The sequence below is a fragment of the Capra hircus genome, chromosome 5, assembly GCF_001704415.2.
Source record: "Capra hircus breed San Clemente chromosome 5, ASM170441v1, whole genome shotgun sequence".
NCBI classification, from domain to species: domain Eukaryota; kingdom Metazoa; phylum Chordata; class Mammalia; order Artiodactyla; family Bovidae; genus Capra; species Capra hircus.
In genome coordinates, this window is record NC_030812.1 from 93,758,149 (window position 1) to 93,776,048 (window position 17,900).

Sequence of the window (17,900 nt, forward strand, 5' to 3'; positions counted from 1 at the left end):
TCCAGAAGATATCAATGAGATCTATCTCATCTAGTGTATCATTGAAGACTTGTGTTTCCTTATTAACTTTCTGTTTTGATGATCTGTCCATTGGTGTGAGTGGGTGGTTGAAGTCCCCTACTATTATTGTGTTGCTATCCATTTCTCCTTTTATGTCTGTTAGCATTTGTCTTATGAACTGAGGTGTTCCTATGTTGGGTGCGTGGACGTTTACAATTGTTATGTCTTCCTCTTGGACTCATCCCTTGCTCATTATGTAGTGTCCTTCCTTATCTCTTGTAATATTCTTTATTTTAAGGTCTATTTTGTCCGATATGAGGATTGCTACTCCAGCTTTCTTTTGCTTCCCATTTGCATGGAATATACTTTTCCATCCTCTCACTTTCAGTCTCTATGTGTCTTTAGGTCTGAAGTGGATTTCTTGTAGACAGCATATATGGTACTTTTTTTTTTTTAATCCATTCAGTCAGTGTGTGTCTTTTGGGTGGAACATTTAATCCATGTACATTTAAAGTAATTATTGATACACATGTTCTAATTGCTGTTTTCTTAATTGTTTGGAGTTGATTTTGTAGATCTTTTTTCTTCTCTTGTATTTCTTGACTATATAAGTCCTTTTACCATCTATTGTAAAGCTGGTTTGGTGGTACTGAATTCTCCTAACTTTTGCTTGTCTGAAATGCTTTTTATTTCTCCATCAATTTTGAATGAGATCCTTATCAGGTACAGTAATCTTGGTTATAGATTTTTCCCTTTCAGTACTTTAAATACATCCTTCCACTCCCCTCTGGCCTGCAGAGTTTCTGCTGAAAGATCAGCTGTTAAGCATATGGGGTTTCACTTGTATGTTACTTGTTGCTTTTCCCTTGCTACTTTTAACATTCTTTGTGTTTAGTCTTTGTTAGTTTGAATAGTATGTGTCTTGGCGTGTTTCTTCTTGGGTTTATCCTGTATGGGATGCTTTGCACCTCTTGGACTTGATTGACTATTTCCTTTTCCATGTTGGGGAAATTTTCAACTATAATCTCTTCAAAAATTTTCTCACACCCTTTATTTTTCTCTTCCTCTTCTGGGACCCCTATAATTCGAATGTTGGTGCATTTGATATTGTCCCAGAGGTCTCTGAGACTATCCTCAGCTCTTTTCATTCTTTTTACTTTTTTCTGATCATCAGAAGTTATCTGTATCTTCCATTGTATCTTCCAGCTCACTGATTCATTCCTCTGTTTCAGATATTCTGCTACTGATTCCTTCTAGAGTATTTTTAATTTCAGTAACTGTGTTGTTTTTATGTTTATTCTTTAATTTTTCTAAGTCTTTAATTTATTCTTGCATTTTCTCCATTTTGTTTTCAGTGTTTTTAATCATCTTTACTATCATTATTCTGATTTTTTTTCCATGTAGTTTAACTATTTCCTGTTCATTGATTTTTATTTTTGTGTTTCTAGTTTGTTCCTTCATTTGTACAGTATTTCTCTGCCTTAAAAAAATTTTTTTTAACTTATTGTGTTTGAGGTCACCTTTCCCCAGGCTTCAAGGCTGAAATCTACCTTCCTTTCTTCCTTTCTGCCCTCCTAAGTTTAGTCCAATGGTTTGTATAAGTTTCCTATAGGGTGAGATTTGTGCTGAGTTTTTTGTTTGTTTGTTTTCCCTCTGATGGGCAAGGCTGAGTGAGGTGGTAATCCTGTCTGCTGATGATTAGGTTTGCATTTTTGTTTTGTTTATTTTTTAGGTGAGGCATCCTGCACAGGGTGCTACTGGTGGTTGGGTGATGCCCGGTCTTGTATTCATGTGGTTTCCTTTTTGTGAGTTCTCACTATTTGATACTCCCTGAGGTTAGTTCTCTGGTAGTCTAGGGTCTTGGAGTCAGTGCTCCCACTCCAAAGGCTCAGGGCTTGATCTCTGGAACAAGCAAACCTTGACACTGGTAAGAGGAATTCAGCTGGAACTGTGCATGAACTGTCAAAGCCAAACATAGGCTGGCAATATGTAGAGTCCTTTGGCCCATTTGGAAGGGACCTCTCAGGACCAAGAGGAGAGTCATGCCGACTTTTCTGCAGCATCTCCTGGCAATCTTGATTCCAGCTTGTGAGTCATCCAGTCCAGCATTTCTCATGATGTACTCTGCATGTGAGCTAAGTAATAAGCAGGGTGAAAATATACAACCTTGTCCAACTCCTTTCCCAGTTTTGAACCAGTCTATTGTTCCTTGCTTCTTGCATGTTCTGATTAGGGATTGTTTTCTCTTCATCTGAGGATACCTTTTCTAGAAGTCCTCCACTTGAAAGAGGGAATTTGAAATTTATCTCAATTTTTGTCTACTTTGTCCTACTTTCTTCAACTTAAAACCAAGCTGTGAAAATGTTTTGTTATTCCTAACCATCTGTCTTAACCATCCTTCTTTTAGGAGGAAACACATAGCCTGTTTTTTGTTGTTGTTGTTTTTTAAGCCTCTAGTTCTTCTGTAGTCATGCAGAGATTCTCCATCAGTAGCACTGTATACCCTGAGTAGCAACCATAAACTGCAGGAGGAAATGGCAACCCACTCCAGTATTCTTGCCTGGAGAACCCCATGGACAAAGGAGCCTGGCAGGCTACACAGTCTGTGGGGTCACAAAGGTTGGACACGACTGAGTGGCTAAGCATACATAGCAACCATACACAAGAAATCTGATACCAAGACTTTCTTGATCCAACTTCCTCCATTTTTTCATGATTAAGTTGTAACATAGCAGGACCCTATGGAACCATCCAGGGACAGACCCCTTCCCCAGGTCCTCTGCTCTAGCTCCTCTGTGAAGTACCTAGCTAACAGTATCTGATGCACATTTCCTCAGTTGTTTTACAGAAGCTAAAATCCCCACCAAATGGAAGAAATGAACTATTTGATGACCATGAGCTGTCAGACATAGGGGAGCCTGAGCCTTGATGGTGTTAACCCCTGTGATACTGCACTGTCACCTCATCACCAACCAATTAGAGGACTGCAGGAGCTGGTCGCATACCCTGGGACTCCCCTGCCTCACTGGTCTTTAAGAATGCCTCCCTGAAACCCATTGGGAATCTGGGTTTTTAGAGCCTTAGCTGTCCCAAACTTTTTGTCTGGTGCCTGTAATAAAAACTGCACTTTCCTTCATCACAACCCAGTCAGTGGCCTTATGTGGGGGTGGGTGGACCCGAGTTTGGTTCAATAGCAAAATCCAAACCTCTGGCACCATTATCATTCCTGCTGATTTCACGTTTGTGTCTCAGACTGCTCATGGAGCTTGCTCTTGAAACTTACGCCAGAAATTCTTACTCCTCCCTACAGTCACGTCCTCATATAACTATATTTTCTTCCCTGACAAATTTACAGTTTTGTACTCTGTCTTGTTGGCTCTTGGCCTCCATTTCTCTGACAAACACCTTAATTTAAATACGCTTCTTCTATTTCACAGGGATGTTATGCATGCCAGCTGTAAATGGGTTTGGTTTCTTTCTCACAGTCTGTTTTTACATCCTTACTTGTTAGGGACAGTCTATCACTGTCTAGATCTCAAAAGTCTGTAAAAGTGTTTGAGACCTAAAAGAAAGAAGTCTTGGCTCCAAATACAAAAAAACAAAAACAAAAACAAAAAATAAAAAACTGGTATATTATTCCAACTTGTCGTTTAGTTGCTAATTTATCTGACCTTTTGTGACCCCATGGACTACAGTACATGCCAGGCTCCTCTGTCCTCCACTATCTCTCAGAGTTTGCTCAAATCCAGTAGCAAAACTGTAAGACTCCTTTCAATTTTTTACAGACTTTTTTTAAAACAGAATGTATTAAATGTAGCCATGTCTGATACATTTGATATGATATGTCTTTAGGCAACCAGTTTCTTCAATCTTGAAGGATTAATAAGTTTTCTCCCTTTGACTTTCTTATCCCTTTACATCTAATCCTAATTCACCAGGCACTTGCTCCTTCTTCAAATAATTTTGCCAAGTTTTAAACATTCGACAGATTTGCTTTTCCTAATCTGATACATAACGTGAAAAGGAATATCTGCCATTCTACATTTCAGAATTTCTGTTCTTTCTCTCAAATATATCCTGCTAATGCAGTGTAAATATATTTCAAATAATAAAAAAGTTTATCTAAATAAACATAGTTTAAACTTTTGTTCCTATGGTAGATTCCAAGTATTTGTTTTGGGGATAATGTTTTAATCACATCTAGTTACACAGTTGGAGGAGGCAATGGCAACCCACTCCAGTACTCTTGCCTAGAAAATCCCATGGATGGAGGAGCCTGGTAGGCTGCAGTCCGTGGAGTCACGAAGAGTTGGACATGACTGAGCGACTTCCCTTTCACTTTTCATTTTCATGCATTGGAGAAGGAAATGGCAACCCACTCCAGTGTTCTTGCCTGGAGAATCCCAGGGATGGGGGAGCGTGGTGGGCTGCCTGTCTATGGGGTCGCACAGAGTCAGACACGACTGAAGCAACTTAGCAGCAGCAATTACACAGTTATTTCTTGAGTGCAACTGAAATTTCTTTCCACTACCACTCTTTTCTAATAAAGTGAAGTTGCCATATACTTAGCTTTTTCAATTCAATTAATTTCAGTTAAAATTAGAGAAGATATACCTAGTATACACAAAATAGCACAAAGGAAGAAGCAGTTGATCCTGCCGTTTAGAGAATGGCATCCAGGAATACCAACCACTAACTAGGTTACCCTCTGAGTCACAGGGAGGCTCAAGAATACTGGAGTGGGTAGCCTATCCCTTCTCCAGGGAACCTTCCCAACCCAGGAACTGAACTGGGGTCTCCTGCACTGCAGGCAGATTCCTGACCAGCTGAGCCACCAGGGAAGCCAACGAGGGGCCAGGAACTTCATAACATCATTTTCTGCTTTAATTAAACCAAACTTCCCCATACAAGACTCTGCAAAGTTCATAATAACAGTAGTTACTAGAAACTTAACAGAATAGTTAGTAGAAACTTAATTTTCATTTGTTGGAGCTCTTGTGAGTATTTCTGGGACTTGCCAGGCATGTCCTGAATATTGTCCAGTAAGTCTGTTTGTCCTATGGGCATGAGGGTCTGCAGCGGATTCTGCCCTGGTGGCTACAGTCTGCTCATGCACTGAAGTCCCCCAGTGGGTGCAGCAACAGCTCCCGTAGCCCCAGGCATTTGGCGAGGACTCTCAAAGCTCCGGAACAGGCTGCCAACTTTTGATCAAGTGAAGAACAACATTCCTCTGCTTTGTGTGAGGGAGCCTGTTAGAGAGCCCCTGGGCAGTTATATCTGTGACTCAGTATTCTACTGAGCTGTGTATCAGGTGGTTTTAGTTTTTTATTCCAGGTCTTTTTCTCTTCTGAACTAAGGTCTGCATGTATGGACTGGATTGGAGATGGGCCTGAATAATCTGGCAACTGTTGTTTGGCTGTTTCCCTGAGAATGAATCACCTATGGTGTGACTGTTGAACTCCAGGTGAGTGAATATTGTCTGGACAAATCCCATCCATCACCTGGCACACCTATCCACATCCAGACGCCACCAAGGGTCACAGCTCAGCCTTCTTGGCTAGAATAGAAATTAAATTTACCTTATAATAAAACTGAAGATCAGCAATTGTAGGTAATCTGCCCAAGTTCATATGCTTAACAAAGGTCTGAGACATGATTCAAATCCAGCTTCAAGTTTTGTGGGTTTGGTTTTTTTGTTTAAGAATATCAGACTGCCTCCTGAGACTCAAAGAAGCTCTTCTTTACCTCTAGATACACAGTTCTGTTGTTTAAATGCTTGCCTGACATTTCCTACTACCTAGAGAAGCATCAGTAAACAAAACTGGCAATTACTCTATTTGTAAGAAGTTTACACTTCAAGGGACTGATCAGTTTTTTTTTTTCCCCTTCTTTCCCAAGCTATTATTTTAACCCATATAATTATGAGGAAGTAATTCTTCAGCTGCCCTTGAAGGGAGAGAATAGGGGGTGGGTAGGGGTGGGGAAGAGTAACCTCTGACTTCTCTACAGGAGAATACAGAGTTCCTTTTTCAGAATTGACTTGTCAACCCAATATCCACTCTTTGGCAGCCTAGGGTCTGTTTCCTTCCGTGTGTTGGAGGTAAGAGAAAACAAACAAAGTTATTTCCAGAGCACGGGGATCTTTATGACAATTGAGATGCATTACTGCTGTCTCCAACGCATATTTCCCTTAGTATGTAAACATAGCCACCTGGACCCAGGAGGTAATGCAAGAGTCGCTGGGAAACTGAACAGAATTCCAGCTGCCCCTGCAAGTATATAACACTCATCTACTCCAGCCTTTCCTGAGCACATAAGAAGACTATACATAATGGGCTGGGGAAGGAGGGAGAAGAAGACTGTGTGTGCTAAGTCGCTCAGTCGTGTCTGACTCTTTGTGACCCTGTGGACTGTAGCCCGCCAGGCTCCTCTGTCCATGGGATTCTCCAGGCAAGAATACTGGAGAGGGTTGCCATGCCCTCCCCCAGGAGATCTTCCCGACCCAGGGATGGAACTAGCGTCTCTTACGTCTACCTGCATTGGCAGGTGGGCACTTTACCACTAGCACCACCTGGGAAGCCCCGAGGAAAACATTGCTCAAGGATTAAATAGCGTTTCTTTTGGAATGGGAACCAGGAAAAGAAACAAACTTGTCAGCCTGAAGCGCCCAGGCGCTGGTGCTGAATTTAGCTCTTCAGCCCTAGTGTACAGTAGTGATTCGAGTGTCAGTTGGGTTACCTGACCTGGAAATCTACATAAGATGACTTTGACTCTTATTTCATCCTTGTAGAAAGTCCAAAAACACTCCCCAGTATTTCATCAAGCCCTGAAGACTTAAACTACCATGTTCATCTCTGACTTGAGACTGCTACTTCTGAGAATCACTTAGCCATCCCATTCCTGTTCTTGCCCCATCCATCTAGACACAGATGTGAGCACTTGTCCACAATTCCCAGAGGTTAGGCAAGTGGTGTCTACCACAGATTTGACTGAAGGTTTGGGAAGAGTTACACAGTGGGCTTGCCTGGTGACTCAGATGGTAAAGAATCTGCCTACAGTGTGGGAGACCTGAGTTCGATCCCTGGGTCAGGAAGTCCCCTGGAGGAGGGCATGGCAAACCAGTCCAGTATTCTTGCCTGGAAAATCCCATGGACAGAGAAGCCTGGCAGGCTACAGCCCGTGGGGTTCCAAAGAGTCAGACACAACTGAGGAACTTTCACCCAGTTTTACCAGTTTTATTTTATTTTTTATTTGTTTTAATTGGAGGCTAATTACTTTACAGTATTGTAGTGGTTTTTGCCATCCATTGACATGAATCAGCCATGGGTGTACATGTGTTCCCAATCCTGAACCCCCTTCCCACCTCCCTCCCCATCCCATTCCTCAGGGTCATCCCAGTGCACCAGCCCTGAGCACCCTGTCTCATGCTTACCAGTTTTAAATTCCCGCTAGAATACAATTATCATGAAGGCAGAAAGGGGTTCATTTGTGTAACTCCAATGCTGAGATGGTTTAGGGGGCTCAATAAATAATCTATTGTATGAATGGAGTTAAGCATCTTTTCCTTAAGGAAAAGACAAGCAACCTGCAACCTCTTATGTATTTTATATATCCTTGTTCTCAAGAGTCTTCAGTCCCGATCACGTTGGCCATTTCTTTCTATTGGGTTGACCAAAAATTTCGTTCAGATTTTTCTGTACAGTGTTACTTAAAACCCAAATGAACTTTTTGGCCAACCCAATACATAACTCCCGTTTCTTTCATTTTAACTTTGCATCTCTCTCATTCCCTTGTTCCTGGGTTAGCCCTGGGAACTTCACATTTCCTCATATTATATCAAGCCGTTTACGTTTCTCTGTGCCTAACTCAGAAGGTTTGCATAACCAAACACACTTAAGTGAAAATGTTAGTCTCTCTATCATGTCCGACTCTTTTCAACCCCATGAACTGTAGCCCGTCAAGCTCCTCTGTCCATGGAATTCTCCAGGCAAGAATACTGGAGTGGGGTGCCATTCACTTCTCCAAGGGATCTTCTGAAACCAGGGATCAAACCCAGGTCTCCTGCATTGCAGGCAAATCCTTTACCATCTGAGCTATCTTAACTCTTGAGTGCTCAACAAAACCATGTAGACTTTTAGTTACCTGAACCCGTCCGGCATCATGTTATCCTGTGTGAATAGGACCAGTAAGTATTTCCTCCACAGGAAAAGACAGTAAAGTAGAAATCATCTAAAATTTTTTATTTATACCTTAAAAGTTGTTGTTTTTTAAATCTCAAAATATATTCATGTTTGTTTGTTCTCTCACTGGTTGATATCAGGCCAGGTAATTTTCTTGGAATCTTAGTCCTTAGATTGAACCTCTGTATCAGCTTGCTTTCTTCTTTTTTTTAATTAAAGTATAGTTGCTTTGCAGAAAAGTGATTCAGTTATGTGTGTGAATATATATGTATATATGTATATATATATTCTTTTCCAGATTCTTTTCCATTACGTTATTGTAAGATATTGAATATAGTTGCCTGTTCTATACAGTAGGTCCTTGTTGTTTTATTTCATATATAATAGTATGTATCTGTTAATCTCAAATTCCCAATTTTTCCCTCCCCGCTATATCAGATTTCTTAAGCAAAATGCATCTTAATACTACTTTTGGTATTACATGTTTTAAGGTAATTGACAAGCTCTCCGAGGACAAAGTGTTTCTTAGGTTTCTTTGTTATTTTCCTGTGTTTTATAGCAGTCTTTCCACAGCTATTTTCTTAGTAATTTGTCTTTGTTTAAACTTTTCAACAGTTTTTAAATTGTTTAATCAGGTTTGTTGTTGTTGTCGATAGGTCACATCCCACTGTTTTGCAACCCCATGGACTGTAACCTGCCAGGCTCCTCTGTCCATGGGATTTCCCAGGTAAGAATACTGGAGTGGGTTGCCATTTTCTCCTCCAGGGGATCTTCCTGACCCAGGAATTGAACCCGTGTCTCCTTCATTAGCAGGTGGAGTCTTTATCACTTTGGCAAATTTGGGCACAAACACAACAGACCCTTGGTAAACAAATGGCTTGATTGGAGGAAGCAGAAGTACTCACGTCCAGTGGGCTGCAGGCATTCAGGGTGTATTTCAGCTAATCTGGTGAGTCTATTAAATCATAGGTTCAGAAATACTCACGGCTGACACTGCTGTATTGATGGAAGGCTGTTAAGAGAGTAAATTCTAAGGGTTCTCATCACAAGGAGAATGTTTTCATTTTTTCCCTCTTTTCATTGTCTGTATATGACAAGATGGGTATTAGTTGAACCTATTATAATCATTTCACAACAAACATAAAGCAAACCATCATGCTGTATGCCTTAAACTTATATAGTGATGTATGTGAAATATTTCTCAATAACACTGGAAAAAAGAGAAGTATTTTACTATAGCCAGTTTTCCTCAACAAGTTCAAATCAGAATGTTTACTTTTGTGCTTATTTTTAAAAAAGCTTTCATGTTTTAGTTTCATCAGTTACATTAGTTCATAAAATCCTTTTTGAACAACTCACTTTTGCATCTCCACTTCAATCAGGGACAGAGGAAGCCTAGGACTGCTACAGAATGTAGAGATGCTAAGGGTTTCAATAGTGAGCAGGGGATCTTAATGGGAAACATACAAAAGAGACCCAAAGTGTTGTCAGAAATGAAAGAATGGCACATGCAGGTGACCTGCTCAGCTGCTCCTTCCCACGTGAAATAGTTTCCCTTTTTTTTTTTTTCTCATATCTTTAGGGCTTTTGTGTTCTATTGTAAAGTGCACCTCATAAATCTGCCAACTCGGTGTTCAATATTTGCTTTTGACCCTTGAAACTTTCCCAGCAGAACCTCCCTCCCTTTAATCATGATCTACATGCCAATAGTTTTGCAACGTAAAGAAGATGTATGATTTTTACCTTAAAGGATCCAGGAAGGAATGTTATCTTGTTCCTTCCCTTTTGAGAATGTTTTCCTGGTTTCATGCTCTAATCAGAGGATTCCCAGAACTGCATCTGCCTTTTGTTTTCACATCTGAATTAAAAGCACCTGACAGTTACTACTTCCTCCATCCCTTGACATGGCTTTTTTTCATATTTGCAATTTGCAGATGAAATAGAAAAAAACAGTCTACTTTTTCTCCTAGCCCAGGAAATGGGAATAGCGACATATTAACAGTTAGACAACCAGGTTTGAGTCCATGCTTGGCCACCCAATGTGCAACACATAAAATTGTTACCTGTAGCAAAGGTTAATCAGCCTTGTGATGGCCATGTGCCTCTCTGCAGCCTCCTGTTCCATTCTTCCTGATGTCCACTAAAAGTCCCCAGGGGTACCTACTCCTGACCACTGTCAGTCACTCATTACCACCTACTCCACCCACCTTGTAAAATAACCCCAGTGCCTTCCTTCTGAATCAAAGCTGACTCCTCTGTGAAGTCTGAGCATCTGCCGTTCTTCCTCCAGGAGACACTAGGATTGAACCCACTTTATTCCACATCAGTCATCCCCTCAAACGTGGACACCTGGTGTTGCATCTTAACTTTCATGTGTTTAGTTATTTTGGCTGCACTGGGTCTTCGTTGCTGCGTGCAGGCTTCCTCTAGTTGCAGCAAGCGGGGGCTTCTCACTGTGGTGGCCTCTCTTGTTAAAGAGCACGGGCTCTACGCACTCGGGCTTCAGTACTTGCGCACGTGGGCTCAGATGCAGGATCTTCCAGGACCAGGAATAGAAGCAGGGTCCCTTACATTGCAAGGCAGACTCTTAACCACTGGACCACCAGGGAAGCCCTGGTGTCCTACCTCCTAGCATTTTGTCTTCCCCATATTGCTACACCATAATCAATAAGTGGCCCAATACCCTTTATCACTTCATAAACTCTTCTATACACTTCCAGGCTAGACTGAGAGAAGGAGGGTAATGTGTTAGGAATGGGGTGCAGAGTGGTACAAAGACTCTAGTAATGTTTTATAGGCTATAATGTATATAAGTGAGTGTTCATTTTATTGTTCTTTTAATTGGTGTATGTTTATTGCAGATATGCCTTAACATGTATGATATACCTCATAATTTAAAATTTAAAAAAAAATAAAACCTACCTCTGTTCCCTTGAGGCCCGTATCATCAGCCGCAATACACACTCTCCCTTTTTGTCAACCACTGTCATTACTAAAGTCCTGGTTGTTCTCCCTAGAGGATTCCTCTCCAGTAAGGGCCTGCCATCAATCTGGTTGATTTTCATACCCAGGAGGTGACTGTCTAACAGGCTGGACTCTGAGTTCCTTGAGCTCCTCTGTTTAGAGACATTTTCCCTCCCTGCTCTCAGCCGCCTTGAACTGCTCAAATCAGTAATGCAGAAAGCCCACCGTTTAATGTAGAAAGTCCGCCCTTTAACGGCAGACTGTACCCTTCCAGGTGTTTGTTTGTTTCAGTTGTCGCCTCTCCACCTGTTCTGCCTCACTACTCTACCCTTCAAGCCCCTTCTCTCTCTCTCTCTCTCTCTGTTTTTTTTTTTTTTTTTTTGGCTTTGCCTCATGGCATGCCAGAGAAGGTGCTGGCACCCCACTCCAGTACTCTTGCCTGGAGAATCCCATGGACTGAGGAGCCTGGTGGGCTGCCGTCTATGGGGTTGCACAGAGTTGGACACGACTGAAGCGACTTAGCAGCAGCAGCAGCATGGCATGCGGGATCTTAGTTCCCTAACCAAGAATTGAGCGCTCCTTCCCTGTAGTGAAAGTCCTAACCACTGGATCACCAGGGAATTCCCTCAAGCCTCTTCTTTCTGGCTTTCCCTCACTCCCCTTCTGCATGCTCTTCAGCCTTTAAATCCAGTTTACGTCTTATAGTCCATCTCCCCACTCTTTTGGCTTTCTTCATTTCTTTTTTAATCCATTTGTTCTTTCATTGCACGTCCCTAGAAAAACTCCAGGTTAAGCCCCGCCATTCCCTTTGCTATACCTGTTCTAGAGCAGCTCAGAATGCCTGGAGAAAATCATAAATCTAGGCTGAGTAGGACCACCATAGATTTGGTCACTCATCTCCTTGTCTCCCTACTCACCCCTGCCAAACAACCTTAGGACACACCTCTTATCAGTCCCTTCTCTCACTCATCGTGGTAGCTTTTCAAGTCCCTCCCTTCTCAAGCCTCGGACTAGCCCAGCTCTCCTTTCATTCTCAGCCGATGAGTCACCTCCTTCAGAATTATTAAGCAATCATACATAAACAATCTCATCTTCCAGACACAAGTCTCGAAATATACTTGTATATATGAATCTGAGCAGAGCCCTGCAGCGCCTTCCTCATTGCAGACCCTTCTGTGTTCCCCTTTCCTCCCTTTAGGAAAAAAAACAAACCTTAGTTTCCCTGGCCTGTTTCAGAAAACAGACTCAATCAACTAATCATTGAAGAAGGGGAAAAACGGGAGCTAAGAAGAGTCAGTCAAGCGAGGAAGGTGATAACAACTTGAGCAATAAGTAAAACTGAAGCATGGGATCATAAAGTCCTAGTTCTCCTCGAGAAAAACATATAACAGTGTCTGACACACGTCCTTAAGTTATTTTTTAGAGAAACCAGACCACCCCCCTACTTAGGTGGAAACTGCTGACCCTAAACATGTAGATCCTAGCCTGGTTGGAGCTGGAAAATGCATGATTGAGATTCCTGAAATGCCACCATGTCAACCTTCTACCCATCAGAAAAGTGTCCATGAGCTAATCACACACCCTGCAACCCTCACCCCAACTCTGTCGTTAAAATCCTTTCCCTGAAGACCATCGGGAAGTTTTGGTCTTTGAGCATTAGCTGCTTGTTGTTCTCGCCTGGCACCTGTTACAAACACTGTATTTCCCTTCACCACAACCCACTGTCTGTAGACTGGCTTTGCTGCCTGTCTTCCCTCCTTGGTATCCATGTTTGTTTTCTGTGTCTGGGTCTGTTTCTCCTTTGCAGATAAGTTCATCTGTATTGTTTTTCTCAAGCTTCCCAGGTGGAGTTACTGGTAAAGAACCCGCCTGCCAATGCAGGAAATGCAAGAGATTAGAGTTTGATCCCTGGGTCAGGAAGATCCCCTGGAGGAGGAAATGGCAACCCACTCCAGTATTCTTGCCTAGAGAATCCCATAGACAGAGGAGCCTGGCGGGCTACAGTCCATAGGGTTACAAAGCATTGGACACGGCTGAAACTACTGAGTGCGTACCATTTTTCTAGATTCCACATGTATGCATTAGTATATGGTATTTGTGTTTCTCTTTCTGACTTACTTCACTCTGTATGACAGACTCTGGGTTCATCCATGTTTCTGCAAATGGTACAATTTCATTTCTTTTTATGGCCGAGTAACATTCCATTGTGTATATGTACCACCTCTTTTTTATCCATTCCATTGTTGATTAAAGTTCCAAAGTCTTCATGGTTTACAGAAAACTCCCTGGCTTACCCTTGCCTACTCCTCTGGCATTCTTTATTGCACGGGACTAGCTTTCTTCACTCCAGTCATACTGTATCTCTTTCAGTTCCTCAAACATCCATGCCACATCTTGCTTCTGGGTCTTTGCACAAGCTCTGCCCCTGCCCACATTCTCTCCTTCTCTTCCATTCAGCTAACTCCTGTTCATCCTTCAAGGCTCAGCTCAAAGGACACCTCCTCAGGGAAGCATGCTTGACTCTCCAGAATAGGTTAGGTTAATCTGTCATGCAGCCATGAAATTAAAAGATGCTCCTTGGAAGGAAAGCTATGACAAACCTAGACAGTGTATTAAAAGCAGAGATATCACTTTGCCAACAAAGGTCCGTGCAGTCAAAGCAATGGTTTTTCCAGTAGTCTTGTACTACTTGTGAGAGTTGGACCATAAAGAAGGCTGAGCACCAAGGAATTGATGCTTTCAAACTGTAGCGCTGGAGAAGATTCTTGAGAGTCCTTTGGACACCAGGGAGATCAATCAAGTAATCCTAAAGGAAATCAGCCATGAATATTTATTGGAGGGACTGATGCTGAAGCTGAAGCTCAGTACTTTGGCCACCTGATTCAAAGAGCTGACTCATTGGAAAAGACTCCGATGCTGGGAAAGATTGAGGTCAGGAGGAGAAGGGTGTGACAGAAGATGAGCTGGTTGGGTGGCATCACCAACTCAATGGATAGGACTTTGAGCAAACTCCAGGATATAGTGAAGGACAGGGAAGCCTGGCATGGGGATGGAAAAAGTCAGACAGGACTTAGGGACTGAACAACATCAACAGCAACTGGTCATGTGCTCCCGTGGCACTCTGCACTGCTTTTGATTATTGAGTTTAATTATTCATAATGACTTATTTAATCTTTGTCTTCCCCACCAGAATACAGGTTCCATGAAGACATTAATGTATCCATATCATTCATGGCTGCCAATGCCTCACAGAGAGTCAGGTCTCAATAATAGTTGCTGACTTGGGTGACTGAAACACAGATCGTCCTGGTTTGGTTTCAGTGAGCAGCTGTAAGCTAAAAGCTAATAACCCTTCATATTTGTGCTTGCCTTAAACACTTTGACCTTTATTTTCCATTTCCAAAGCGTTTTTGGTATGTGCAATACCGCCCTCTTCCTCTTTTCCCCTTTTCTCAGTGATGTGTCACCAACTGATGTTTTTTAATTGGGTGAGGCGCAGGTAATCTCCCCGTTTATAACTCTGACCTTTCCGTGAGCAAACACAGAGAGTGAACTTTGGTTTATCTCCCACTATAATGTAGCTGCTGATTGCCGGCAGGCAGGCTGTCTCCTACGGTCCACGTGACCGGTGGGGTGACCAGAGAGAAGCGTGGGGAAGAGTGGACTGAGGGACCCAGCGACAGGCTGTCGGACTGGAGCTCCTGCCTCCTTGAGAGCCCCGAGTGAAGCCAGTGAGCCCAAGGAGCATGGTGCTGAGGTGAGGGAGGTCATGAAGTCGCCACTGTTGGCCTTGGCTTTGTGGTCACTGCTCCTCCGGCCGGGGCTGCCGTTCTGGACCTCCCACGTGAGTCGGAACTGCCAGGATGGCAGCTACGAGATCAGCGTCCTGATGATGAACAACTCGGCCTTCCCAGAGTTCCTGGACAGCTTGGAAGAGGTGGTGAAGGAGGGAGTGAAAATCGTGAGGCAGCGTCTGCTTGAAGCCGGTAAGAATACGGTAACAGAACTCTCCCTGTTACCTCCTCTGGAGCCAGAGTGCTGCTAAGTGAAGACCTCGCGTTCTTTGCCTGATCACCCAGCCTCCTCTAAGTGCCCTTCTCTCTTTCAAGGCAGTAGATCTTCAGAAAGAAGGATTTGAGCCCTACCTCAGTGAGTTCACTCATTATACACTCTGCTCTAATAATGGGTCCAACCCACGTGTTTGCAGCAGTGAAATAACCCCCAAATAAAACTGGATTTACTACTGAGTGTCAGGGCCTTGTGATTCCTTCTGCATCATCTCAGAGACAGGATTTGGTCTGGACTTGAGATTTCACAGGGTTGTCTATCAAGAAGATGAATCAAGTAAAATTCCTACAGATGCTGAGTCTTTGATGAAGATTTTTAATCCATCTATTCTCTCTTTGCATCTCTGGTGGCGATTCTTATAAGATGCAGTTGATGTGATAAATTTACAATCAAAGTCACTGTATGCATGCTAAATCCCTTCAGTTGTGTCTGACTGGTGTGACTCCATGGGCTGTAGCCTTCCAGGCTCCTCTGTCCATGGGGATTCTCCAGGCAAGAATACTGCAGTGGGTTTCCATGCCCTTCTCCAGGGGATCTTCCCCGCCCAGGGACTGAAGCTGTCTCCTGCATTGTAGGCATATTCTTTATTATCTGAGCCACCAGGGAAGCCCCAAATTCAGTGTAGCAGTCCTTTATTTTACTCCTGTTTTAGGGGGATGCGAAAATTATTTTTTATGTTTTATTGAAGTATAATTGATTTACAGTGTTGTATTAATTTCTGGTGTACAGCAGAATGATTCAGTTGTTTATATATATATATATTTTTCTCCTATTCTTTTCCATTGTGGTTTGTCAGAGAATATTGAATATAGTTCCTTGTGCTATACAGCAGGACCTTGTTATTAATCCATCCTATCTATACTAGTTTGTGTATATCTCTTAATTATTAAAATAAATTATAACATTAGGTAAAGCATGTATGATAAAGAGAAAGTTATCACCCCTGATAATTTCCAGTCACCTGGATATTTCCAGATTCTTTTCATGTGCTTCCAAGTTTCTTGTTAAGAACATCATTGGAGTCACTACAGCACACCAACACTTTTCTGACCTTCTTCATTTCACATTATTCTACAAGTGGCTTTCTTGGAGTTGCTTAATCTTCATATATCATGTGAATGGATGTCCTGTATCTCTTAGATACCCTTCCAGATCATCTGGTAATTCCCTACAGTGGGATATTCCCTTGCTTTTTAGTTTCTCGTGATTATTTAAAAGCTGCTGCAATAACTTCCCAGGTGGCTCAGTGGTAAAGAAACTGCCTGCCAATGCAGGAGATGTAAGAGATGTGGGTTCGATCCCTGGGTCGGGAGGATCCCCTGGAGGAAGGCATGGCAATGCACTCCAGTTGGAGAATTCCACAGACCAAGGAGCCTGGCAGGCTGCAGTCCATAAGGTCACACAGAGTTGGACACAGCTGAAGCAACTTAGCACTCAGGACAATAAATATCTTCACATACATTGTTTCACCATCCTCCCATGCTTTGAGAGGAGATTGCCACAATTGTGATTACTGAGTCAGTGACTGTTTCATACAACTTAATAGTTATTTATGGATGAGGATACTTCCTCTAAGGAGAGAATGTCTCAATTTTCTTTATTTAAAATTCTGTGTCAATAGCAGCAGTAGTTGTCATACATCATGGATGTGTGATAACTGTCTTCTGTACAATATACACTTCTTCAACCCTGTCTGAGACCAGATTCAGATGTAAACGGATGGATCTGATCTAGAGCTGTAACGTAACTAGGAGGTCACTTAATAAAACCCCCTTCTATGGGCAGTGTGGTGTAGTAGAAAGAACATTTGATCTGAAGTCCGAGGACCCAAATTGGTGTCCGTTTTCCAGAGCTTTCTCTCTTTGTGACCTATTTCTCTTGATCTACCTGAGCTTGGTGTTCTTGTTTTTTGAGTACCTGTTAGGTGCTTGGTGGGGCTTCCCAGGTGGCTCTAGTGGTAAAGAACCTGCCTGCCAAAGCAGGAAACGTAAGAGATGTGGGTTCGATCCCTGGGTCTGGAGGATCCCCTGGAGGAAGGCATCCAACGCAGTCCAGTATTCTTGCCTGGAGAATTCCACGGACAGAGGAGCCTGGCAGGCTACAGTCCATGGGGTCTCAAAGAGTCAGGCAGGACTGAAGCACCTTAGCACACACACACGGGTGCTAGGTAAGATATATCATCTCTTTACTCACCACAGTTCTGTGCAATCAGCATTGCTGACACTGTTTCACAGCAGAGGCTTAATAACTCTGCTGAAGTCATACAAGTTGTCTCTTTGAAGTAGGAGTCAAACCTGTATCTGTCTGATTCCACAGAGTGTATCGTGTCGCCACTCTAAGAGCTCTACCCACCATGAACTAACTCGCTCATTAAAATAAAGTGGTGGAACATTGTGGTTAGAAGCAGAGGTTTGGAGTCAGACAGAGGCCGATCACGTTCCAGTCTTTTATCCGACCGTTTATCACCTGTGACCTTGAGCAAGTTATACTTAAATTTTCCGAACTTCAATTCCTTCACCTATAAAATCATAGTAAATAGTTTTCTGTGGTGAGTATGGTGTGAATTAAATGAGGAGATTCACGTAAAGTGCTTAATTCGTCGACTGATCCGTACTGTGCACTCACTGAATGGCCGTTGTGTTTATTGTGGGCACTCTTACTGTCGTTCTTGTCAAGGACGTTGAATGA

At 42.6% G+C, this 17,900-nt stretch overlaps 1 protein-coding gene across 1 annotated transcript in view; it reads left to right on the forward strand.

Annotated features, from left to right (window-relative positions):
- GUCY2C (guanylate cyclase 2C) overlaps positions 8,861–17,900 on the forward strand; it is a 72,414-nt gene continuing 63,374 nt past the window's right edge. Inside the window, exons 1-3 of the mRNA XM_018048449.1 lie at positions 8,861–8,907; positions 8,991–9,129; positions 14,726–15,130. Of these exons, the coding sequence (XP_017903938.1) occupies positions 14,914–15,130 (217 nt within the window). The 5' untranslated portion in view covers positions 8,861–8,907; positions 8,991–9,129; positions 14,726–14,913. The remainder of the gene's footprint in view (positions 8,908–8,990; positions 9,130–14,725; positions 15,131–17,900) is intronic.